The sequence below is a fragment of the Lontra canadensis genome, unplaced genomic scaffold (genome assembly GCF_010015895.1).
Source record: "Lontra canadensis isolate GAN:19392208 unplaced genomic scaffold, GSC_riverotter_1.0 scaffold112, whole genome shotgun sequence".
NCBI lineage: Eukaryota > Metazoa > Chordata > Mammalia > Carnivora > Mustelidae > Lontra > Lontra canadensis.
Window position 1 is genome coordinate 1,839,669 of NW_022631106.1, and position 27,003 is coordinate 1,866,671.

Genomic DNA, 27,003 nt, shown 5'->3' on the forward strand with positions numbered 1-27,003 from the left:
GCCTAGCTCACAAATACCTGAACAAAGTCCATTCAAACAAAGACGACAGCATGTCTTATCAACGATTCAATAATGCAAAACTGTTCTCCAACCAAAAGGCTGGAATGTGCATTAGCAACAGGAGAGTTAATCAAGTTATTTACTCAAGAGAGAGAAAGCAGTGACCCAAGCTGCAAACATATGCTACCATAAAATTTCCATTTAGTAACACAGTAATAGTAAACATATAAAAATATGGAAAATGCCCAATACCAGTCTACATTAGTCTTAGATGACAGACCCTTCAGGTGAAGAGTATATCTTCCCTAAAGACCTGACCTCTTTAGAGAGAAAAAAGCATTTCTAATTTCCCTTTATTATTCTTGATAATAGAGTCCAGAAAATTTGGAAGCAGGAATTTATTTTGCCAAGGAAAATTAAGATAAATATTTCTCAAGATTTTCAGATCCTTTAGAACATATAACAATATCATCAATTTTCTTAAAATATAAACAAAAATACAGACCTTTGAGATCTGGTCTATTTCGTATACCCACTGATACAAAGAAGCAATCCATATCAACATGCATTATACAGCTCTGATGCCTGGGTGAACTCAATACTGACATATTTCCTAGAAGGAAAAAGAGAACATTCAAACCCCAAACTAACTTTTAATATTTAAAAAAATCAGGTCTATTTAATTTTAGAAACTGTATTTTTAAGTGCCTATAAGTAGAATGAAGTCTCAAAAAAAAAAAAAAAATACAGAATCTATTACAGACCATTTCTACCACACCTCAAGAGACATCAAATTTCAGTTTCTTTTGCTCTAAAAGTAATCCAGAGATATATATTTAGTTTCCAAGCATAATTTAAGATCAATTATGAAGATTTCATGTTTTTATAACCTATATTCTAATAATTAAATCTTTAATCCAAAGTATGTCTAAATGTTTATCTTAGAGTTATTTCTGTGTGCTGAAGATTTAATTGAAATGTATAAGGGGTTTTCAAATATTTGGTTACATGGAGCTAAGGAACTTTAAATAATAATATTAATGATGTATTCCATGAAGTCTACAAACATTCCTTGATTTAAAAAAAAAAAACTAAAAATTGCTACTGTTATTGAGTGGTAGGTGTTATGCACTATTTTAAGAGGTTAATGTGTACTTAAATTCTAACAATGCTGCAATAAATAATCTTATTATGCCCATTTTACAGACTAATATTATGTTATGTTAATAACTGTGTTATGCAGCCAGTAAGAGGCTGAGCTGGTCATCAACCCCAAGTGGTCTGATTTGAGCCCTCACGCCATCACACTGTTGCCCTAGATATATCGAGAAAACTCTATAAAACAGAAATCTACATATAAATCTGTATATATATAGAAGTACATACAAACTTTCCTCCTTAGACCATTAAACACTATTAAAAATCAGCTCTGAAGCACATATGCCACTTTCAAGAAAATAAAGCTGAGTGTCTTCTCCTAAAGCCTCTGCCTTCTAATCCCTCTGAGCTACATATTCTAATTTACCAGGGTGATTTAACCAATCCTGCCACAATAAGAAGCTATCCTGTTTATTGGTTTCATCCTTAGCTCTTTTCCCTGGTCCTGGTCCAAGGTATACAAGTCTTGGAAATAAGAACCCTGAGCTTATAAAAAGTTCTAATCTCATAAAGGAGTTTTTCTGCTGATAAAAAAACTAGTACTTGAAGGTAGATCTTCATGATAGTTTTCCCAAAACTTACATTTTTACTCCCCAAAGGTTCAGACTACTCCATTTACCAAATTGTGACTATGAAATCATTTACCAAGTTCTCACTACATGCAAGGCACCGAGCCTTTGTTCATGTTATCTTCCCTAAGCTCAGAAGCCCATGAGGTAGGTACCGGGGACTATCTATTGCTCCACTGTGAAAAGGAAACTGAGACCCAGAGAGGTGAACTAACTGGCCCATGGTCCTTCAGTGTAGGAGTGGCAGAGCCAGAGTTCGGATTCAGGCTATATCATCGAACTCCAAAGCCATGTACTTCCTTGCTCTGCCCTGTATTATCTCAAGAAATTATTTATAAAAGAAATCTTAATAATCATAATTCTGCTGTATAGAAGTATTATATAAACATAATGTAAACAACCCAAAATAACTGCTTTAAATATTCAAACCGTACAGAATGTATATACCATCTATCTATTGAATGCTTTCCTACACTATAAAAATTATAACATTTTATTCCCATTCACAAAACTAATTTGTAATAGTTCTTTGAAGCTTTCAAAATTAAACGACCTTCACGATATAAGGTCAAGGGATGATATATGAATAATCTAATGCCTATAACATTATTCTGAAATATTTCATAAGAAACAGGAAGTATTTAGGAATACATCAAACACAACAAAACATAACAAAAAAACCCACATGGAGAAGATCTGTCACTTTCTAGTACAGAACCATGAGCTTCCTTCTGTACCTCAGTTTCCACAGATATTAAGTTCAGGGGTAGTATTAAATAATCTAAGATCTCCCTCCAAAAAACCAAACCAAACCATATATTCTGTAAAAAAACATCATAAACCTCAAAGCAGATACTAATCGATAATGACTGCACAGAAATATAGCCTGTAATTGTTAGTTTTGTTTGCTTCTGAAGACAAGTATTAAAAAACAAAATACAATTAACCCATCTACTTTTATGTGAAAATACTTACTCTCACTACAAGTTTACCACTATAATTATAATAGCTATTATGTCAGTTATTTAATAATTTAAAAATCATTAAGATGCCAGCTTCTTGAATTAACAGTTATTCTTGCCAAACCAATTTATTCTTACAGGAGTTTACGCACTGAATAGAATACAAGTAATATTTTACACAGTTCAAAACTTCAACAACTGACAAAAGCTACATAAAGAATGAATGCTCAGAATCTCGACCTTGTTACTGTTTCAATTACTTAAAAATATTCAGTTAGCAACACTTAAATCTAAGTTGTAAAAATTAACTTAATAAGAAAGCTTTCTCTAATCTGCTAGGCTTACTGTAACTTACATATCCTGATATTTCTAAAGACTTTTATATCATGAGAGCTTGGTACTGATCAAAGCACCAATGACAGCTTAAAAACAAAATGGTCAAGCATGATTGTTTCTTAAGAAAACAATTTTAGTATCTACCTGTGTCAGTTACAACAAGTGCAGACCTGCCTGTTTTCATTTTTTTTAACTTTTCCCTTCCTGGAAAGACACCACTACTTTGTCTTTGTAGGGCACTGACAAACTCAGTCAATTCACACTTCCACATTGATATGTGATGCAGTCTTGAGCGGGAATAGAAGTCTGAAATAAAACTGCAATCTGAGGGTTTGGATGGCACTGAAGGTGCTGCCTTGCTAAAAGTAGGTATTGAAGAAGTGCTTTTTGTGCTTGAAGGCCCCTGAACAGCGGAGTGGTGAGCACCATTTACTTTAGTGTTACTGTGCAAAGATGATAAGGAGAAGGAATTAGTTCTGTGTGGATTTCGCACGGCATCTGTGTTTCTAGTGCTTTGTTGCGACAGGTGCACAACGCAGTCTCTGAAGTCAGTGCTGCTCTTCTCGGCCTGCTCCTCCCCCTGGGCGAAGTCTGGGGAAAGCCTGCTGGCAATACTGTGGCCCATGGGCACCAAGCAATCCTGCGTCTTTAAGGCACCATTAGAGCTAGGAGTGTGTCCATTAAAAATGGCAGCGTTGTCTCTGTGATGCGGAATTCCATTTTGTTTCCTTCCTGGAAAGATCTGCTCCAGCTCCATAAAATTAAAATCATTATTTGCATCTTCTTCATTCCAACTGTTCATTCCATTGACTTTGACTTCATTTTCTGTCTCAATCTTCTTAATTATGTGATTTCTATAGCAGGAAAGAAGATTTAATTTCAATTAATGTGAGTTTCAGGCTAAAACCATTTTCAACGTAAACATGGTCTTAGAGATATTCATTTCAATATTTCTCTGAAAAATTAAGCCATAAATTTTATATTCTTTCTCTTCCAACAAAAGATAATTCTCAGCTAAACCAAAGGAGCAAGGTAACTAGGAAAATTCTAGAACATATACAGTCTTTTAGGGCTTTTCCCCCAAACTTCAAACACTCCCAAAGAAGAAGTACAATGGAATCTCAGATTGAAGAAAAATAAAAACTATTTTCAATTACTTTTTCCACTAAAAATTAAATGGAACTTGTAATCTCTAAATATCCATTTGAAGCAGTGTCTGGCATTTACTAGGAAGTCAGTAAATTATGGGACTCAATATAAAAAGCTCCCATAAAAATGGGCAAGAAACTTAATTTGAATGATTATTCCTAGTTTTAGTTTTATATAAGGCATTGTTCAACACATTAAATCCAATACTGCTTCAATCCTAGGGCCAGTTAGTTTCGTTCAGGAAGACCAACACACTATATGTACTAATCCAATAATGTGGACAATTGTTGCATGATAAAAAGTTAAGAACCAGGATAATGTGTATGGATAATTCAGGAAAAAATATACCTAGAACAATGAGAACACTAGCTTATTAACAGAGGAAATGGCATTTCGTTTCTAAGAAAAGCATATTCAGATGTCAGGGTGGTCCAAGGCCATCTGGACCAACTTTCCTGATGACAAGTTTATAAATGCAGAGCCTGTGACAAATGTTCCGCTAAATTCATACTGTGACTCCACTAGATATCTGCTTGGTAATGCTCTATAATAAAGACAAAGGCCATTTTCATTCACAAAAACTAAGTAACAAATACAAAAACCTGAAATACAGAACATAATTCATTCCACTTAGAAACACCCACACCATTAATCCAATTACAGTTCAAGCTCCAGAGAAGGTTGCCTAATACGATGGCACAGAGGCATTGGTGTTGTTACCACAATATCACTAAAGTCCCTCATCCCACTACCAACATAATACATTATTAACAACAGTCTGAATACACAGAGAAGTCACACATGAGTCAGATGCAAAACATTACCACCCATTTCTGGGGTCTGGCTGACCATCTCATGGAATATGACAGCCAGCTCTGATTAGGTCCAATACTTACAGATGATCATGCCAGTGAAAGGGAAAAAGATGACCAACAGGAAACAATTAAAAGAGAAGGAAAGAAAACCTAATCTGTTACATGTCTGGCCCTTGAAATAAAGAGAAAGCAAGGAAGTTTAAGAAGTCACATAAAAGAATTTCAAAGGAATTTATAAAATGTACTGAATATACCAAAAAATAAAGATCACAGAGAGCAACAAAAGTGAAGTAAATCAGAGAAGCCTGATGTCTAGTTTTCTGTGTCACAAATAGTAAAGATTCTTTCCACGTATACTAACAACATATACAACAGAATTGTATATATTGGCAATAAACACATTGCTAATACCCATTTTTTTCTGTACTGAAGTTTTTCAACCTAGACAAATAGATGTTCATGAAGTAGCTATAGTGGAAATATATCACTGGTAATATACATTAATTAGGCAAAAGTATACATGTATTAAAAAGTACATCTAACAGGGTAAGTGCTTGCTAAAACTGGCACAAAGAATTTCAAGAAAACATGTATTTTCTATTATTTTTTTTTTTTAAGATTTTATTCATCCATTTGACAGAGATCACAAGTAGGCAGAGAGGCAGGCAGAGAGAGAGAGGAGGAAGCAGGCTCCCTGGGGAACAGAGAGCCCGATGCAGGGCTCGATCCCAAGACCCTGGGATCATGACCTGAGCCGAAGGTAGAGGCTTTAACCCACTGAGCCACCCAGGCGCCCCTGTATTTTCTATTAGTGTGGGTAAGAAAAAGATATGAAGTCGTGCATTCAGAAAGACTTTCTGATATTATTTGTTGTGCAACTTGATGGTACTAAAAAAAAAAAACAAAAGTGTCAGGTAATGTGAAAAACACGGGAATATGCTTTTAAGTGAACACAAGCTAAAAAACAAATGACAATAACAAAAACTACAAAGGTAGTGACATCGGATCCCCCCAGGTTAATTAGACTCCTGGCCTTTAAAAAAAATGTACCCAACTCCCAAAGCGAGCAATTTAATAAGGAGAAGGCTAATGATAATGAACCACCTGATATACACGTTAGGGCAACACACCAATTAATCATGAAACCACTTTACCCAAGATTATTGCAATTAGAGCTTAATCAGTGTATTTTTGAAAACCTGCCACATGGACTCAAGTCTAGAGTTACCTCTAACCAAAACAGTGAGTCACCAACTAAATTTTTACTGATACAAATATATTTACATATGTCAACTTGCTATGAATTTGGAATTTTTCAAAAACCACCTAGAAATGTTAACATTTTCATTATGTATATACCACAAAACATAAGTATACCTGGCACATTTAGTTTGGTTTTTTGAGAATGCAACATTCCATAGCAAATTACATATATGGAAATAATTACTTTCAGGAAAATCCATGGGAAATTTTACTTATAATAATTTAAGATCCATTAGTTTAACATGGGCCTCTAAAATGACCGGAAAAAGTTTCTTATTTACATTTTATTTATGAAACTTGCACAATAAAAATAATTTTTAGGTAAGACAACCACACACATATTTTAACATGTTTGATAGAGATGAATGGCCAGGTTTTGTGTTTGTTTCTATCATTGGCAAAGCAGGGGCTGTAACCACTGCCAAAACCCAGCTTTGCAGCATTCCTAGATGTAGACAAACTTACACCCTGTTGTTGAGCTGTTTGACTACACTGCTTGGACCTGGCCCAGGTTCCTCAGCTTTGCACGCAGGAGTAAAGTTGAGACCTTTCTGCATGTTGGACTGCTTGCTGTACAGCTGATAGGGAATGCAGGAGAGCAGTCTTCCAGCTTTGATACTGAAACATAAAAAGTAACACTAATTTAAGTATTCAGTACTTGGGGAAAATAAGCTTCATGAAAAACCAACTTTTGAATGATGGGAGTTTTTCACCAATAATGAGCCACCTATTTTCCTCGTTTATTTCCTCTCCCTCTGGTTTAGTGGCTCTAACGCAACATAATTTTCCTTAAACACTTGAGAATAAGACATTCTATCCATGAAAGGACACACATCTGAACTTTAAAAAGTTAGTGGCCAACAACCTTATATGAGGGGAAAAGAAATAACTCTAGGGTAGGATGACAAAACTGCATGCAGAGTTTACATATTTTAATCATCATGACTTTAATATTTAACACAATTCCCCCTCAAACAATTCATAAAGAATCAAGACTTTCTCAAATCTCATTTCACACATGAAGTATCACTAGAGTAACTAAAATGGATGAGGATTCCCTGTTTCCACACTATGATCTCAGGAAGGGAAATAAACAGCTATAAAAATATGTATACAACCTCTTGCCCTTTCTCCTACAGGGTACAGAATGTTTTCTTATTACAGTTACTAAGAGTAAACTATTCATTCTTAAGTACCTGATGACCAAGATTGTTTTTTGCTACAATATTACCTAAAAGTCACTGAGGATGAAATGTGTCTCTTGGCTAGTTAGCCAAGTAAAAATAATTTTAGAAGAACTCTGTAATATTGTGAGAGAAAAACGTGACACCAAATTAAAAAAAAATGTTTTAGGGGTGCCTGGGTGGCTCAGTGGGTTAAGCCGCTGACTTCAGCTCAGGTCATGATCTCAGGGTCCCGGGATCGAGCCCCGCATCGGGCTCTCTGCTCAGCGGGGAGCCTGCTTCCTCCTCTCTCTCTGCCTGCCTCTCTGCGTGCTTGTGATCTCTGTCTAATAAATAAAATCTTAAAAAAAAAAAATATTTTAAAAAGGCCAAAAGGCCAAATCTATACCTGAAACTTGAGTCACACACACTTTCTATGAAGACTAAATTGAGGAAAGATACAAAAACACAGAGAAACGAAAACAATCATGACATGAAATCACAATCAACTTTAAGTGGTTGAGTGCTTACACTCTAATACGAATATTAAATGTACTTAGACATAATGTTTTAGCCCATATGAAGTATAAGCTCTTCATAGTATGCTAAGTACCTAACAAATGTGCGAACTCTTTTAGTTTGGGAGCTTAAAAAGAAAAAGCAGATCTGACTGGAAACCAACCAGTCACTGCCACAGGAGACCCTGATGAGCTGGCATAACCTGCAACAATCATCATCTCTCACTGCCAGTAGATCCACGTGGGAACCTATCCATAGGAGGCAGGGTCCCCTGCTACAAAAAACTTAACACAAAAGGAAGAACAACAAAAACAAAATCAGCCTTTAATAACTTAGGACAGTGTTTTCAAACTGTGCTCCATGGCATTGTCAGGCTTGAGGAGGCAGTGCAGTGAATCACAGCACCTTCTGACGAACTATTCTAACCTTCAAATGCCAACATTAAATTGTCTGAAGAAGATTATGACAAAAATTTGAAAGTCCTTAATTTACAATATAATGTATAAAAGTATAAAATTTGCAGCCAAAGGTTTCAGTAAAATAATCTACCTAAAACCAATGCACACAGGCTTCTCCATTAAAGGACTCCCCGGCCTCTTACAAGTGGTAGCTCTATAATCATGCCTGCATTAACTGAGGTTTAATGGCACGTACACAGATACCAGAGAAATCTAGTCAAAGCAAAGTTATCACCCCATACACTTAGAAGTGGGAGCTTCTTTTTAAACTGCTCAAACTAAAAATGGGAAAACAAAGAAAAGATGTCATGTACCATCCATTAAATAATTAAAATAATGTTTAAAATTTTAATGTTAAAAATTTCATATAAACACTACTGAGAAGAGATGAACAAGACTGGGATAAGAGTATGAAAGAAAACAGTACCATGATTGCCCAAAAGGATTCCATGCTAGGACATGTAGACACTGGGCATTTATTTTATATATTAAGACATATGCCCAGGCTGATCCATTTCCACATGGGCCAATTCATTTATAATAAGCTTAATTAAATGGCAAAGAGCAGACCTAAACAGGAGTCAGAAAAATCTGGACTCTGAATCCTGCTATTCTTGGGTGAATTAGCCTTATTAGCTCTGCCTTTTCATATATAAAATGAAGCAAACAGGCCATATAATCAGTTATTTAAATATAAATCATTAAGTCCAACTTCAAACTGAAATAAAATCCGTTCAAATCAACTTTAAAACTTTTAACTGCCAAAAATTGCTTGATTGTATTTTTTCTCTAATTGTATTCAGGGAAAGAGGGAAGAACAGGTATTAAAAAAAAAAAAAAGCTGTAATGAACTTTTTTCTAAGCAAATCAAGTTCCACCCAGCACCTTTTTTCAGCCCACTTTCCTAGTATCTGTGGATCTCTCCCATTCTCTCCAAAGTCAGACTAGTATCTTCAGATCCAATTCTAGCCCTAGCATGATGATAGGACTGTCTGTATATAACACTACACAGCCCAACTCTGGAATGATACTAACTCCTTAAACTGAAAACTGCACAGCTCCTTTTTTAAGGAGATACGCAGCTAAAAGCCATGTTCAATGATCCTATGTAACGAAGGGACAGGTCATGAGAAAACAGCAAAAGGAATCCGTAAGATGTTCCACAGATGGGCCATCAACTTAATCCCCCAAGGTTTAAAAACCCGTTAATCTGTAAGATACATTTGGTTTTCTGGAAGCCAAATTCACTTTTTAAAACTGTACTTCGGATATTTTGGATTTTATTTTCGAATACTTGATAATGTTAGAATAAAAATAACAAAGGAATTTCTTATATATCATGCCTCTAACAATCGGTCAGGCATTGTGCTAGACAGTTTGCACAAATTATTTCTAGCTCTCACCTAATCATACTATCTCAGTATTAAGCCTTCTTTTACAAATGAGGATCTTAATATTTTCACCTTTAATTTTCATAAATCTAGCAAACACTCATACATATTATATATCATTTCAAAATATAAATCATTTAAGTTATGGTTCATCACCAAGGTTCAGATGACATATTTAAATTTAGGGAATTAGTATGAATGGCCACTGATTTACAATATCAATTCCAAACCAACAATAGAAGAACCATAATGTAACAACTAAAAAACAGATTATTAGTAATACTGCAAACTGCTCTTCCTCTGTCACCTCTCCCAGTACACCAGGTCCACAATACCCTGACCTTTTTTCCCCTTAGCATTTATTAACTTTTAACATAAAATTTACTCATATACTAAGAATATTTTTTTATTATGTTTTCTTCAATGGAACATAAGCTCCAAGAGGTAGAGAATGGTTCTTTGTTTCACTGATATTTCCCAAGTACGCAGCCCATCAGAGATGTGATGTACAAACATTAACTGAATGAACACCATGCTTAGCCAAACCCTTTCCATCACTGCTTCCTGCTGCTTACCTGAGTCATCTCCCCTAATTTCTGGCAGCTGAGGCTGCAAGCACACTAACATCCTAGGTTACCTAAATTATCAATGTGAGGTGAAAGAGTACAACAGTCTTGTTTAAGACGTTTTTATTCACCCTGAAGAGGAAATGTGAGGTAAGTGTTTATAATATAAAAAGTATTCCAGTTTTTAAAACTTATTAATTAAAAATTAAACTTACCTTTCCACAATCCATTCTGGCCGAATTACTTTTTCCCCCTTTAATTCTTTAATTTTGGCATTTGGAAGATTTGTGGCAATAATGTGTGTTGTTTTGGATCTGGAATAATACACATGGTATTGCCCTCCATGCAACATCATTAGCTTTCTCAATTCCTCAGCAGAAGGATCTGTAAAATTCATATTAAAATATGTTAAGACTTTAATATTTAAGTAAAGCCCTAGCTGAATAACCCCTTCAAAAGCCTAACTTAAAGAATGTATCACTGATCCACTTCCTCCTGGGCTGTGTTGCCAATGAACAGAATTGGGAGGTAGGTTACAAAGTGATAAGGCTATCCTGCTTTAGCACACCCTCTTTCCTGCTGGAGACAGTCCACCAACAAAGCACCTACTGCTAAGAGATGCCCAGACCAGATAGGGACCTCACATAATGAATCAAATACTACTAACAGAGCAGACGTTTTAAAACTTCTGACCACATTTAGCTACATGACCTTGATACTGGTATCTTATGTTTTAAAAACTTAACACCCATAAAATCATTTATAGTTCAGTTTACAGAGACCCCAATTAATCCTACACCTCCTTCAGAATAATACAATAGTAGACAGGTAAAGTGCTCATACTTACTATGAGCAGACTCACTGTGGGCTATTAACAGACTTCACTCCTATGAAGCTTAATAATTTTTATTTTTATTTAAGAAAATAAGAAAAGTTAAAATTACTCAGTTTCTTAATATGAACTTGCACTGAAGCCAAAAAATAAAGTTCACCAATATTAAAAAAAAATGCAAAAAGAGATTTTTTAATTTTGTTTCAAATTATTTTTTTCTTGCCGCCCACCCATCCCTCAAATTTTTTCTTCCTATAGAAAAATATCTTAAAACAAGAACCAGTGTGGTTTATGCTCTCCCATAAAAAGTCTGACTCACTGAAGTTCACATTAGTTATTTTCAATAGCTTGTTTCTTCCACCCATTATACTAATAAAAGCTCTAAATTATACCTTCCTCAAAACAGCTGTACCCCAGGGTGGGAGGAGGGGACATCACAAGAGGCTTATAAATCTTTGTTATCCAAGCAACAGATTTTTCTTAAGCCCAAGCAATACAAGTCCCAGTATTTAAGTAATCACTTTTATTACAGTAACTGTATAATTAGGACAGTTTTAGTCTTCAGAAGAAAAAAAAAAAAAAGCACATTTAGATTCAACAGGTTTGGTCAATTCTTATAGAATTCATTCGATGTTACTGATTGCACATACTAGCACTGCTTAATAGAAATATAATGTCAACCAAAAATGCAAGTCACACACATAATTTAAAATTTCCTAGGAAGCTCACTAAACATGGTAAAAGGTAAAATTAATATTTTTAACCTCACAGATCCAAAACATTATCACTTCAGTATCTTCAACATATAATCAACATAAAAAAGTACGATATTTCACATGGTTTGTTTTATACTAAGTCTTCAGCATTTACTTACTTTCTTTTGCTAAGATTAAAAAATGTGGCTGGCATAATAGTATAAAGTATCAAATTAAAGGCTATAAATCCAATATAATAATATGGACAGACACTAAATCCAATCCAAGCAAGGAAATGCAAAAAGGTATTTACAAGTTAATCTACAATTTTCCTAAACCAACTCTAATTGTATTCAATGACTTAAATAGAAAACAGGCTGACAAACATTACCTTTGTCTACACATATGTGTAAAAGCACTGTCCCTTCTACTACTTGCTCTCTGAAATCAAATTACTGCAGAAATTTGGAACTGGAAAACCTGGACAATTTACTGGCCTACAGGATGAAATTCAGTATTGCAAACTCTTGCATATTCTTCAGTGTGAAGGGAACTATGAAAACCAATCTAGTTAAAAGGTAAGATCACATGAACTCTGCTATCAGACCAACCTGGGTTTAACAAGGACTTAACTCCTTTAAGTTTCCTTCTCTTTACAAATAAGTCTGGCACATAGAAGTACTCAACATAAAAATCATTATTACAATAAAGTATGATAGCAGAACTCCTTTCAAGTAAAGTATGACTTGAGGATCCTACTCTAGACCTACAAAAAATGGCAGAAGACAACACATATACTGACACATGGTAGTCCTAACTTTTCAAACAAACACAGAATTGCCAATAATGCACTAAGGACAACAGCCAGGAACCACTCCACCAGCCCAAACAGCCTGGCATGCACAGTGGTTGGTGGCCGCCCTCATTTTCATAGCTTTTTGATATTTTTAAAATAGTATTTCTCTCTGGCTCTATTTCTTCAACAATAGAACATACTCCCAATTACCAGCGCAAAAGAACATAAACAACAGCTCTGAAGATTTGCACAATGAATTCATTTTTCTTGTTTAACACTCTCCTTAAATTCAGCAGATGTGGACTAATTAGGGAAAAATGTTTGGGGGACCGTATCCAACCCCATGAAATCTCTAGGACACTAAGCTTGGTGGAACTCCATCCCTGCAATCTACCACACCAGGGAATTTTCTTCATATTACTGATAACAATTTGAAATTACCCTATCTGTTTACTTGTTGGCTGTCAGATTTCCCCCTTGAGCATGCTGCACCTTGAGGGCAGGAACCTTGTCTGTTTCATTCACTTCCAGATGTCTGGGACAAAGAAGGTGTTCAGTACACCTTTACTGAATTAACTGGCATCTCCCATGCATCAAAGCCTACTGCCCGGAGTTTTCACCCCTCTAGCAAAAGTGGAGTGTAAGGAGTATTACCACTTCAGTTCTCAAAATATTCATTCAGTAATTCAACAAATTAAGTCATATAGCACATGGTCCGGACCGAGACCCAGTGGATACAAATCCTAGCTCAATCCCTTGCTAAGTTATAAAGTTACTTAACTTTTCAGGGCCTTTTCTCATATGTAAACCGGGAATTATAGTGCCTCAGAGAACTGCTGTGGGATTAAGAGCTAAAAATTATAAATTGCTAAGAAAAGTGCCATGCACATAGTAAGAAATATGTGTCACCTATTACCAGCATCTTTATTATTCTTACCATTTCTTATCCCAAAAGCAGAAAGGAAGAAATTCCATGGCTGAGGCTATTCTCTACCTATAAATCATTACATTTGTTCAATTTATAATCCCACCTATAAATCCTTCTTTTGTTGCCCACCCTCTAGTACCTTTTCGTTCAAGAAAGTCCTTGATGTACTAGCAAGGATAAGAAAACAAAACAAAAAAACAAAACAAAAAAAATATTCAGATGAATTTTACCCCCCGAATCTCTGCAACTGATGTTACCCTCCAGAGAATGTCAGAACTAAAAAGGCTTTTAGAAATCTAATAACCACTTCATTTTCCATATTAGTACAAACAAGCTTAATCAAGTTAAACCAACTAGACCAATTCAAACAGTAGATAAAATTATTCCTCAACCCTCATTATACGTCTTCACTGAACATATTATTTTTAAATACATTAGGATATAAAAAAGTTAATCACCAATAAAAATCATCACCATAGGTTACCAATGACATCTTGGTGAAGATCCTATAAAGAAGAGTATCTCTGAGGTTCAGCGGCTCCCAAAAATGACTTTACCAGAAGAAGAAGGAAAAAAAAGTATTGGTTCTAATGAAACTTTTTTTTTTTTTTTTAAGATTCTATTTATTTATTTGACAGAGAAATCACAAGTAGGCAGAGGCAGGCAGAGAAGGGGTGGGAGGGGAGCAGGCCCCGCACTGAGCAGAGAGCTGGATGTGGGGCTCCATTCCCAGGACCCTGGGATCATGACCGGAGCCCAAGGCAGAGGTCTCAACCCGCTGAGCCACCCAGGCACCCCATGAAACATTTTTTTAAAGGCACATATGCCAACTGAATGATTTCCCTGAAGATATGCTAAATTTTTCAACAAGCAAATTATTATTCATCAATGCACTTAAGGTTTCTTATAAATAGCATCAACTTTAGGCAGATTAATTTGTAGAAAAACAGAAGACCACAGAGACTAAGGTAAATTTCTGAAGTCAGACACAGCTGGTGGGATAGCCACAATTCAGGACCAGGTTTCTGTCTCCACTTACTCATAAGCTGATCAACCTTAACATGCTGCTATCATGGACAGAAAGGCCTGGTTTCCAGCTGCAGTGTGACACTGAAAAACTGTAACATCCCAGACAACTGACTCATCCCACTTAGCCTCAGTTTCCTCTTTACGAAATAAGAAGCTAAACCAGACGATACTTAAGATTCCTTACAAAGCTACTGTATAATTCTATGTACTAAAACCATTATCTCCAGCAAACAAAACTTGAAGACTAATTCACAAGTTTGTGGGAGAAAGCAAGTCACTTAATTTTATGGATAAAGGAACTAAAGCAGAAAAATGTAAACAAATTTAAAAAAATACGTATGTATGAAGACATTGGAAAAAGTCACTAACTCACAGATTGATTATCTAATAAACCACAATGTCTTGTACCTATAACAGGTATAAAATTAAGCAAGTTTAAGGTCAAGTAATAGCAAGCACTTAAAAGCAAATATTGTCTCACTGTGGCCAACATAAAATACGCGGTATAAGAAAAACACAGTGAACTGGAGATCAAAAAGTCCTGAGTTCAGTCTGGCTCTGCCAAAATTAACAAGTTTCTACTATCTTTACAGCTTAATGTGACAGAGGTCAAATGGGATGACTGGAGCAAATGACTCCTAAGGTTCCTTTCAGACCTAAACTACTATGAATCTATTTGGATTCCTGACAAATTTTCTATCACTGCCTCATACTCAATTACCAGTAGCTTCCATCACATTAAATGCCATCACAGAAAGAAAAAAAGAAAAAGTCAATATTATAAAACCAACTCTACAATCCATCAAAAAGTCTGTAATAGTGCCTTGATGACCTGGTTAAAATAAACTTTTATGTTTATTTTACCAGATTCCCTACTCAATGAAGTTTATCCTCTGTAACCAAAGTTCTATACCTGATCCTAATATATGCTAACAATATTTATGAAGAGAAGGCAAAGACTTAAGGGGTCTTCATTTCTATTAATCCCTTAACAAGCAATACTGTCAATGTCTTCATTTACATATGTGTAGGTATTATATATTTATGTGTATCTATGTGTGTAGACTCATACATCCCAAAACGCCTACATCAACTCCCAAATTGTCCATTTAAATACAGGCACAGAAGATCAAGACATTTGGAAAAACGTGTAACTAGTCTACTCTTTTCATTTGTGGCTTCCCTACTGAGGCAATGCAGTGGCGGTTTGAAACATGACAGAGGATCAATACGCTCAGAGAATTTCCTCTATGACAAAGCAAACTGAAAGGCATTTTTACTAATAATTCTAAATATCTGATACAGAAATTTAAGATTAGATGCCAGTTTCCCTAAGCCATTATATTTAACAAAACATGCTTTTTAAGAGATAACAATACTTGGCATAATCTGTTAAAGAGAAAGTGCTCTCAATACATGCTTACTGAACAAAATAACAAAGGTAAATTCTTATACTTGACACTCAAATTTGAAAATACCACTTTTTTTGTCTTTCTCATGGTCGACAGACACATTTGTCCATTCTAGTAACACCAATATATATGTCAATTTTATTTAAAAACATCCACCTTGGACACCTGGGAGGCTTAGTGGTTAAGCATCTGCCTTTGGCTCAGGTCATGATCTTAGGGTCCTGGGATCGAGCCCTGCACAGGGCTCCCTACTCCAGAGGGAGCCTACTCCTCCCTCTCCCTGGGTGCCGCTCTCCCTACTTGTGCTCTCTCGCTCTGTGTCAAATAAATAAATAAAATTAAAACAAACCAAAACAAAACAAAAACAAATAAAAACATCCACTGCTTTGCAGAGCAAGATAAAACTGTCATTAGCTGCTTTATACCCATAAGCAGGTAAAAACCTGAGGAAAGAAAACTGACATGAATTTAGGGTCTATTCCAGTCAGGTCCTTGACATACCTTATCTCACTTACTCCTTACCACCAGTGATTCCAGCACTGGAATTAGTTTTGGCATCACAAGTCCTGTGTGAGAATTTTTTTTTTTTTTTTTAAGATTTTACTTATTTGACAGACAGAGATCACAAGTAGACAGAGAAGCAGGCAGAGAGAGAGGAGGAAGCAGGTTCCCTGCCGAGCAGAGAGCCCAATGCGGGGCTCGATCCCAGCACTCTGGGATCATGACCTGAGCCGAAGGCAGAGGCTTTAACCCACTGACCCACCCAGGTGCCCCCTGTGTGAGATTATTAACTTCAAAACTATTCTTACTAGAAAACATGCATTTTTTTGGATTATCTGCATAACTATTTCTTAACTAAAGCACTGCCACACAGTTTCAATACCCAGGTTTTTTTATGAAGGTGCTAGTGCTATTGTCATGGACTGTTTTAAATGTCATGTACAAATGTAGTATATACATAGAATGATATATTATTCAGCCTTAAAAAAAACAAGTTCTAATACATGCTATAACCTGAACCTTGAGCCATTTACTTTGCTAAATAAAATAAACTAGTGACAAAAAACCCCAAATGCTGTACAATCCTACTTCTTTGAGGTATCTCAAACAGTTAAATTCACAGCAACATAAAGTAGAAAGGTGGTTGCCAGGGGAGAGACAGGTGGGGGAAGAGGAAATGGAGAGTTATTTAATGATATAGAGTTTTACAAGATAAAGAAGCTCTGGAAATTGGCTGTGTAACAAAGTGGCTATATTTAACACTACTAAACTTACACTTTAAAAATAGTTAAAGTGGTAAACTTTTATGTGTAAATACAATGTACCAGTTAGTACCACATCTGTATTGTAAACAGGAATTTAGTATAAGCAAAATATCATTCATATACTGATACGAACTTGAATTTTATTCACATTTAATTTTCAATTCTGCAAAACCTGTAATTGTAAGAGCTTGGTAGAACATTATTATTACTACTACCACTTTAGAGATGCTTATGAAAACAGATGCTGTGAAAATAGATGAAACAGATGAAAATCTCACAGCTTTAAGAGATGGGATTAGCTAATAAGTGACAAAGACCTAGAATTAAAATAAAATCCAAGCCTTGATTTCTGCTCCCATGCTCCTTCTCCAGCTTACAGCCATTCAGTAAGAAAATCTACATTCTATACTTCAGAAAAAAGTTTCAGAAAAAGATCAATGACGATAAAGGGAGCCATCTGCAGAATAAAAATTTCTATATTAATCCTAGGTAGCACACATTCAATCATCTTTCCCAAACTTTTTTTAAGATTTATTTACTTATTTTGGGGGAGGGGCGCAGAGGAAGAGATAGAACCCTCAAGCAGACTCCTTGCTGAGCGCAAAGCCTGATGTAGGACTCAATCCCCGGACCCTGAGGTCACGACCTGAGCTGAAACCAAGAGTCAGACACTCAACTGGCTGAGCTACCAGGTGCCTGCAGCTTTTCCAAACTTTTTAAAGCTTTGCCAACCTAATTGGAGAAGTATTTGCTACATGAAAACTTACTAGAAATAATTCAACCAAAGTAAAACCATAAAGGTTTCCTGTTAAGCCAAAATTATTAGCTCCTTCAACACCCTGAACAAGGCTCTTTTATAAAGCAGACCAGTTTGAAATAAAAGGCCTGTAAGATAATAACATTTTCAAGTTCTAGTAAATCTAAAATTAGGTGCTAAAACTTAAGCTTCAACATATACTCTTTTCTTTCCTGCGTGCATTTATGTATCCTTTCTTGACAAAACACAACTTCCATCAAAGAGCAACTGATCAAGAAAATTCTTCACCTAAATTGTTTCTCAGGAATAGGACTGTACAATTTAATTTTACAGATATCTTGGAAAAAAAGCTTTGCAAACATATAACAATGTATCTGCTTAGGACAATGGTGGTATCTCAGCAAAGACTACCAAAAGCCTAGTGACTGCAGAGTCAGTGCCTGCCTACAGAGAGGTTAGTGCCTGCTGTGGGACTTTGTTCTCAGCCCTTGACTGTACAATATTTCAATTCAGGACCTGATTAAGAACAGAGGCGTTTTCACTTCTGGGAGAAAGAAAGCAGACAATTAACTTGAATAAGAGACAAAGTAATCTGGGCCAAAAAATGCCTCAATGAGAAAAATCAGACTGTGAAAACTGAGATTCCACATTTTATTCTAAAACTGCACCTTTTAGTATTTAGGAAAGCGGGTACAATGGCAACACAGGACAAAGAAGTCTCAAATGACTAAGCTAAATAAAGCTCTCTGCCTTTTTTTAATTAACTCTACGTCCTTTCCCTCAAAATAACGAACTCAAACAACACAGACATACGGAGAGCAGACCACAAGTGGGTATGGTTCTGCTCTGCCTCACTGAGGTCAGACTACATGCCTAGAATATTTGATTCTATTTATGACTCAATATATGCTAGACCCTGACCAACTTCATTAAAGAAGTACAGTAAAACATCAACCAGGAGGAATCCTCTAAAGACCAAAATCAAGTCAGACAGGCTAATGAGCATTAAGTGATATTTCAGTCATGTATAAAACACCAAAGGAAACAAATTAAGAAACTGCTTTAATGAAGAAAAATGGAGACATTTAAACTAGTGGTTTTCAATTTTTTAAATGGCAGAACTCTATTTCAAATGAGCCCTAACCAAAAAATCCCCCAAATACCAAACAAATAAAAGTAATATTATATAAGACTTTATTCTGAAAGTTCAATTGGTAACATATACTTATTACCATTTGCCTTTCAGCATAGTAGTGAGAAAATCCTGATTCACACACATTAGAACTATTAACATTTTCAACTATTTAGAGGAAGTTATATTCCAAGGTCTATGTAGAAACTACTTAACCTAACAACAAAAGGCAAAAGACATTTCTAGTAAATAACGTATCTGAGTATTTGTTTCATTTATCTGTTTTTAGTGTACTTAAAAATACTTAAATAATTTTAAGACTATAAAACCTCCTAGGTATTTTGGAACTTAAGTTAATAACCAATTCAGAAACAACCATCAGCTTTAGTCTAGCATCCAACAGCACTATGGTATTACTTATAACTTACAGAGACAGGAACCGTATTTAATCATGAGTGCATCCTCAGTACCCATATTTCCAAGCATTTCACTTAGAATTTAGTATGGATTCCACCAATGCTTTTTTAAATACAAGATATTTTATCAGAAAAAAGTTTTGTGGGAAGAGAGAGCCAACCAACATTTGACTGACTGAACCTGGAAACTAAGTAGGATTTTGACATCCTGAGAAGCTGGGAATGATGATGAGAAAAGCTGTTAAGGACCTGGAGAGAGGTGTGGCCACAGGATTGAAAGCACCCTTTCAAAGAACTAGGCATAATATAGTTTGAGAGCTGTAGAGTGAATCAGCATGAAGATCACACCGAGAGGACGGGGACAGTGTTTGAATTTATGCTCTGGAGTCTTGGAGAAAGAGCTAGGACCACTGGATGGAAGCTACAGGGATGCACATTTTAGCTCACTAAAACCATCAGACCTGCTCAAAATCGAATTCACTTGCCTCCCAGGACAATATACCATCACACCGGAGTCACTGCAAGAGGCTGAGTGGTAGCCTGTCATTATCTCAGCAACACTGAAGAAGGAATTCTCATGTAGACAAAGATTAATTTGAAGATTTAAATTTCCTTCTAACCCCAAGATTCTGAGTCTGTGGTCTAAAACAAGGGTCAGCAAACTAAGGCCCTTGGGCTAAATCTCCCATTTTTTAAAAATCAGGTTTTATTAGAATACAGCCATTCTCATTCATTTATATCGTCTAGGGCGGCTCTAGGACTACAAGAGCAGAACTGAGTAGTTCCCAAACAGAGTACATGGACCACAAAGCTCTCACCCTTTAAACAAAGTCTGCAAACCCCTGACCTAAAATATAGCCAGAGGGGCATCGGGAGGGGGGCGGTTTCAGTTGGCTAGATGACCAACTCTTGATTTCAGTTCAGGTCACGATCTCAGGGTGGTGAGATCAAGCACCGCACTGGACTCCATGCTCAGCAGGGAGTCTGCTTGAGATTCTCTCCCTCTCCTCTATCTGTCCCCTGCTTGTGTTGGCACGTGTGCTCTCTCTAAATAAATAAATCATTAAAAAAATAAAAACAGGGCACACCTGGGTGGCTCAGTGGATTGGGCCTCTGTCTTTAGCTCTGGTCATGATCTCGGGGTCCTGAGATTGAGTCCTGCATTGGGCTCTCTGCTCAGCGGGGAGCCTGCTTCCCCTCTCTCTCTGCCTACTTGTGATCTCTCTGTCAAATAAATAAATAAAATCTTTTTTTAAATAAATAAATAAATAAAATAAGAACAAAATTAAAAACAAAGACTACTACTTTGGGAACCTAAAATAAAATATAATATTTGTTCTAAATATTTCTCCTATCCGCTATTTCAGATGCTGTTCAGAGAGGAGAGGGAAGATTATGCCGCAGTAACATATGATCTCAAAATCAATGACTTACTACAAAGGTTTATTTTTCACTCATGAAACATGTCCCTCCTATGCTCCACATCATCTTTACTCTGAGATCCAGACTGATGGAACAACCTCTATCTAGAACACTGCCAGTCACTGTGACAAAAGAAAAGAGGGTATAATGAAGCACAAACTGATTTTTAAAGCTTTATCCCCAAACTGATATATACCACTTCTACTTACATTCTGTGAACATGGCCAGACCTGACTTCAACAAGCAAGGAAGTAAAATCCTCCCAGTGAACAAAAATACAATCCACCACATAATGTATTTGGAAATATTTACATTAGTAATTTGTTTTCCTTTTTTCTACAAACTATTTGATCAGTAGCATAGTTCTATACCAATGTTCAGCCTAAAAGCAAAAAAAAAAAAAAAAGCAAAGGCACTGTAGTAATTTCACATTTCCCAAGATAAACAATATTAAGGCTCAGAATTATTTTAAAATCATTCTCTATTCTACCGAACACATGCTTGGAATAAAAAAATTCTAGGGGCGCCTGGGTGGCTCAATGGGTTGGGCCTCTGCCTTCCACTCAGGTCATGATCTCGGGGTCCTGGGATCGAGTTCCGCATCGGGCTCTCTGCTTGGCAGGGAGCCTGCTTCCTCCTCTCTCTCTCTCTCTCTCTGCCTACTTCTGATCTCTCTCTCTGTCAAATAAATAATAAAAATAAAATCTAAAAAAAAAAAAATTCTAGAAATGAGAAGAAAATATACCACTCACAGTTCTATGCCCAAAGAAAGTTACCACTGTGATAGATTTGCTTCTTAGCATATTTTTTCCTGTGCTTTTCTTTTCTAACAGTTCGAGCATCCCCTACTTCTCATTTTATACCCCATCCTTTCTCATTTACCAAAAATTTTTCTATATTATAAATTATCCATAGTTACTTTTTAATTAAGTCACCTTATAGATGGTATAATTTATAAGTGAATTTCTATTCTTAGATGATGCTTGGCTTTCAAATAAAACAACATGACAAGATGATCTCTTCTATAAACCTATACTGGGAGGCCAATCAGACTTATCAGCTTAGAATAGACTCTTAGAAGAATTACTAAGCCAAAGGTTATAAGCAGATTAAAGGCCCCTTGCATGTTTCGTAATGCCATTCTCCAAAGCAAGTCTACCAACTCATACTCTTGCTACAGCAATGACTGAAGCAGTTATTTTCACCCATCTATACCTGTATTGGGTATTTCACGTAATAATTTTTTAAAATTAAATAAACTTTTCATAAACTTATTGTCTCATTATACATTTATCTAATAGTGAAGTTGAACATATTTCCACATTTGTGACCCAGGTCTATTTCCTGAAATAAATTGTTTCTGAAATTTGCCTTTAATCTATTGCGATGTTAGTGTTGTATTTCCTATTATTTTGATGTATGAACTTTTTTCCAGTCATCCGATTTGTTGCAACAAATTATACCGAATAATTCTTCCCTCTCCCCCACCGATCAATGGATCTTTATAACCTAGAATATTTAAAATAGCGCTGAAGGGCTAGGCTATTCTGTTTTATAAAAATAATGCATGTAACTTATAATAAATACACACACACACACACACACACACACACGATTATCTAATTTATATACCAAATTTACAAAACATATACTTTTTTTTTTTCTTTAAGTAGGCTCCATTTCCCAGTGCAGAACCCACAGCAGGGCCTGAACTCACGACCATGAGATCACGACCTGAGCTGAAATCAAGAGTCAGAAACTTAACTGACTGAGCCACCCAGGTGCCCCCATAGAATTTATTTCTGAGCAACTCTAAACCACTTATCTGCCTATTCTTATACCAGTTACACAAAGTTTTAAATGCTTACAACCTTCTATTATAGGTTTTGAGATGTCAGAGCCATTGCTTCTCTCCCCATTTTTCTTTTTCATCATTGTCTAAGGTAGAATATTGCAGGGGAAATAAAATGTAAGTCAGAGGGCACCTGGGTGGCTCAGTGGGTTAAGCTTCTGCCTTCGGCTCAGGTCATGATCTCAGGGTGCTGGGATCGAGCCCCGCATTGGGCTCTCTGCTGAGCAGGGAGCCTGCTTCCTCCCCCTCTCTCTGCCTACTTGTGATCTCTCTCCCTCTGTCAAATAAATAAATTAAATCTTTAAAAAAAAATGTAAGTCAGATAATTTGCTGTAGCAGGTTGGTTAATAGTGATGGTATTAACAAGGATAAAGACATTGGGTTTGAAGAAGCATTGCTACTGCAATAAAAGTATTTCTGGCATTTAAAAATTCAAACTATTTAGCAGAACTTTTTATGTAAAATAATAATGAGTGTTCTTGATAATAATGAAGACACTCTAGGGTCCTAAACTATCTTCTTAAAGTTTAAAATTGTATTCCACCATATTCCTACTGTTAATTTTAAAGAACATTCTGTAAAAATGTTCTGAATGCAACTAAAGTTCAGAACTAAAACCAACCCTAGTAAGAGACAATTACACACAGTAAAAGTAAAAGGCATATGTCACAGGACCACAATTTAATCCTAAAACTCTGTAAGTGAAATCCCATCACAGCAAATGCCATTACAGAACACAAAAAGCTACATGAAGATCACTTTCATGTTCCTAGGCATAGTTTGTAAGATCATCTGGTTAAAACAAATTCTATTAACAAAGTTTTAAAATCTTGTACAGAAGTTTTCCTTGACAAATCTCTAATGAGAAAATATTCATTATGCGCACCATTTCATTCTGTATATCCAAAGAACTTGATTAAATGTTGGTTGTGCTACATACATGGTAGAAAGAAGTAAACCAAATGGCTGCTTACACCTCCTTTGGTTCTACAGTAGTAATATCCTTCATTATTTCATTATTTCATTTGAGTCTCACAATCCTACAAATTAGAAAAGATAATTTAGCATGGTTACTGATGAGGAAATAGAAAAAATTAGGTGATTCGTCCATAATCACACAGCCACTGTGCAGACCCTTTTGTCTTCTGACTCCCACCCATTACTCTTCCTCCAGTAGCCATGATTACTCTCTTGACTCCTTTCCTCCCTAACTACCTTAGACTTACCACATTCAACTAAAAGTCACGTACACTTATCCAAACAAAAACTGAAGAAGTTTCAAAAGACTACAGAACACAGTTTTGAGTAACTATCAGGTGCAAACACCTATTGAACACTGGTAAAAATACAGTGGGTGACATAAATTAATACAGAAGTCTCACCCATGTTAGAGGTGAAATTCCCACATCCCTGATTTACAAGATCAAAGTCTCATAGAAAAATGAAAAAAGATACATATATATAGAAAGAAATTTCTAGAATGCATACATTTCTGAAAAACTAGATTTGTCACCATTAAATGTATTCTTTTCCTAAGCCATCACATTCACATGTCCAGAAAACAACAAAATAAGGTTGGTAAAGTTTTTAAACAAATCCTTATCACTTAAAATTTAAGTCTGTCATATTTGCATACTTCCTTGTTCATTTTGCAATCCATGCCCAAGTTTATGTCTGCCCATCTATTTTTTCAGAAACCTCAGCAGTATAAAAGCCACTGGACCTGGTCTTTTATCCACATACTGAAAAAAGCACAAAATAACCAGAACACCTCTTTCCATATTAACTGTCCTGATCCCACTCCAGAGAAGACAACAATTACATTTCACTAGATTTGAAGCACTAACTAACCTGGGGAGCTTTCACCGAAATAAACATGCTCAGGGCCTATCTCCGGAGATTATAATTGAGTAAAAGCCTAGATAGAATGTGGCCCATTTCTTAGTTAAAAACTAAAAAGATTTAAGAAGACGGAGTTGAATTAGCATATGAGTGAAAATATTTTAACATTCTGATGTACAAATACAAAATGGTATTATTCACTCATTTACTCAACTATTTACTAAGCATCCTACAATGTGCCATGCAAGGTTCTAGCTCCTAGCATATAGCAATGATCAAGACTTGTGTCTGTGCTCCATGATACTTCTATTTCATTAGACAGACAGAAAAGAAGTCAGATAAATGATACCAGTTCGGGTACAAATAAATTCTATGAAGAGAAATAAAGCTGGACAACGGATTAGGAAAGAAAATGGAGAGCAAAGTACATTTATCTTAGATAAGGCTGGGTCAGGGAAAGTCTCAGAGGAGGTGACATTTGATCAGAGATGTGAATGATGAAGACCTAGGGACATCAGATGGAATAGCAAATTTAAGGCCCTGCAGTGCTACCTCTGAGACACATTTGGCTAGGTGCTACAACACAAAATGGGCTTTCTAGCTCCTAAAAACTTAATACATGAATAAGACCTGACAATATAAGACTTAGGTGTTAGAGAAAATGTTTCTAACAATGATGCTATGCAATTTAAATACTATGGACTGGCTTAGGGAAGGAGACAAAATCTAATTTAATATGAGTCTTAAAGGATGAATTCCAGTTCACAGAAGTGAGGAAAGAAGCTTTTTACAAGAAACAAAAGCACCAACAGAAGTTCAGAAATAAGAAAGTACAAAGAAAAAACCTAAAGTATCAAAATAAGCCCAATGACCAAAATTGGGAGAATAGAAAGGAAAATTGTAGGTCAGGATTAGACAAGAATGACTTTATCCTTTTTTGCTTAGAAAATGTCTTTTTATCTAAGATCCAGCTTAAAAAATGGATCCCTCTATGAAGGACTCACTAACTCTCAGAGGCAGTAACTGCTCTTCTGTGTTGCCACCTACTTTCCTCTATACCTAACTCTCAAGAGATTACTCTCTCACCACAAAAACCCACATTCTCCATCAACCACCATCTGTTCAAACGTAATTCCTAACACACCAGTAGCATAAGAGATACATGTGTTTGTCCAATCAACTAAAGCAGGGCAAAATGGGATGAAAGGTCCACAGACTGGAAAACTCAACATAGTAAAGATGTCAATTCTCCTTAAATTGACCTACAGGCTTAATGTAATTCCTATCACAATCCCAGCAAGGTATTTATTTTATAAACACAGACAACTTTATTCTAAAATTTATATGGAAAGGCACTGCACAGGCCCTGGAGTAGCTAAAATAATCTTGGCAAAGAAGAAAATGGAAATAATCATTCTGCCTAATATTAAAACTTACTATACAGGTACAGTAATCAAAACCATATGATATCAATGCATTAATAAAACAGAGAACCCAGAAACAGACCCAGATATATCCAACTGATTTTTCATAGAAGTGCAAAAGTAATCCAGTGGAGGAAAATAGTTTTTCAACAAGCAGAGCCAGAGCAATCGCATATCCATAGGCCACCAAAAAAATAAATAAAAATTAACTGAAAATGGATCATGAGCTCAAATGCAAAATATAAAACTATGAAAATTTTTAGAAAAAAAAATAGGTGAAAATCTTTGAGATCTAGTATTAAGCAGTAACTTCTAAATTGAAAGCACAATCCATAAAGTTGAAGATGGATAGCTGAAGATAAACTGGACCTCATGAAAATTAAAAACTTTGTTCTGCAAAAGACCATACGAAAAGGATGAAAGACAAGCTACAGACTCACTGGAAGTATCTGCAAACCACACATCTGACAAAGGAGTAGTATCTGGAATAAAGAAAGAACTCTCACAACTCAAAAGAATACAAGACAATCCAATTAGAAAATGGGCAAAAGACATGTATAGACATTTCACTGAAGAGGACATACAGATGGCAAATAAATACATCATAGGCTGTTCAGTATCATTTGCCATTGGGCAAATACAAATTAAAACCGCAACGAGACACCACTACACACCTATTAGAACATGTAAATTAATTTAAAAATCAAAAACAAAAAAACAATTTGCCTTCATCAAACGCTGTTGAAGATGCATCATAACCCAAATAAAAAGCACAATGAGATATCAGGACACACCTATTAAAATGTTTAAAAAGCGCTAAATGCTAACAAGAATGCAGAGAAACTGGGTCAC

The 27,003-nt window shown here is 35.8% G+C and overlaps 1 protein-coding gene across 6 annotated transcripts in view; it reads right to left on the reverse strand.

Annotated features, from left to right (window-relative positions):
• The window catches only part of REV1 (REV1 DNA directed polymerase), a 93,480-nt gene that overhangs the window by 34,238 nt on the left and 32,239 nt on the right, over window positions 1-27,003 (reverse strand). For 3 of the 6 annotated variants that reach the window (XR_004380621.1, XM_032840311.1, XM_032840310.1), the window contains exons 4-7: window positions 10,565-10,733; window positions 6,718-6,870; window positions 3,170-3,879; window positions 506-613 (exon numbers count right to left, since the gene is read on the reverse strand). Coding sequence is in view for 5 of the 6 variants with exons in the window: in XM_032840311.1 (XP_032696202.1) it covers window positions 506-613; window positions 3,170-3,879; window positions 6,718-6,870; window positions 10,565-10,733 (1,140 nt within the window). In the remaining variant the exon portion in view is untranslated. Of the gene's footprint in view, window positions 1-505; window positions 614-3,169; window positions 3,880-6,717; window positions 6,871-10,564; window positions 10,734-23,771; window positions 23,926-27,003 lie in introns of all 6 variants that reach the window. The other 3 variants (XM_032840314.1, XM_032840312.1, XM_032840313.1) reach the window with 3 other exon arrangements.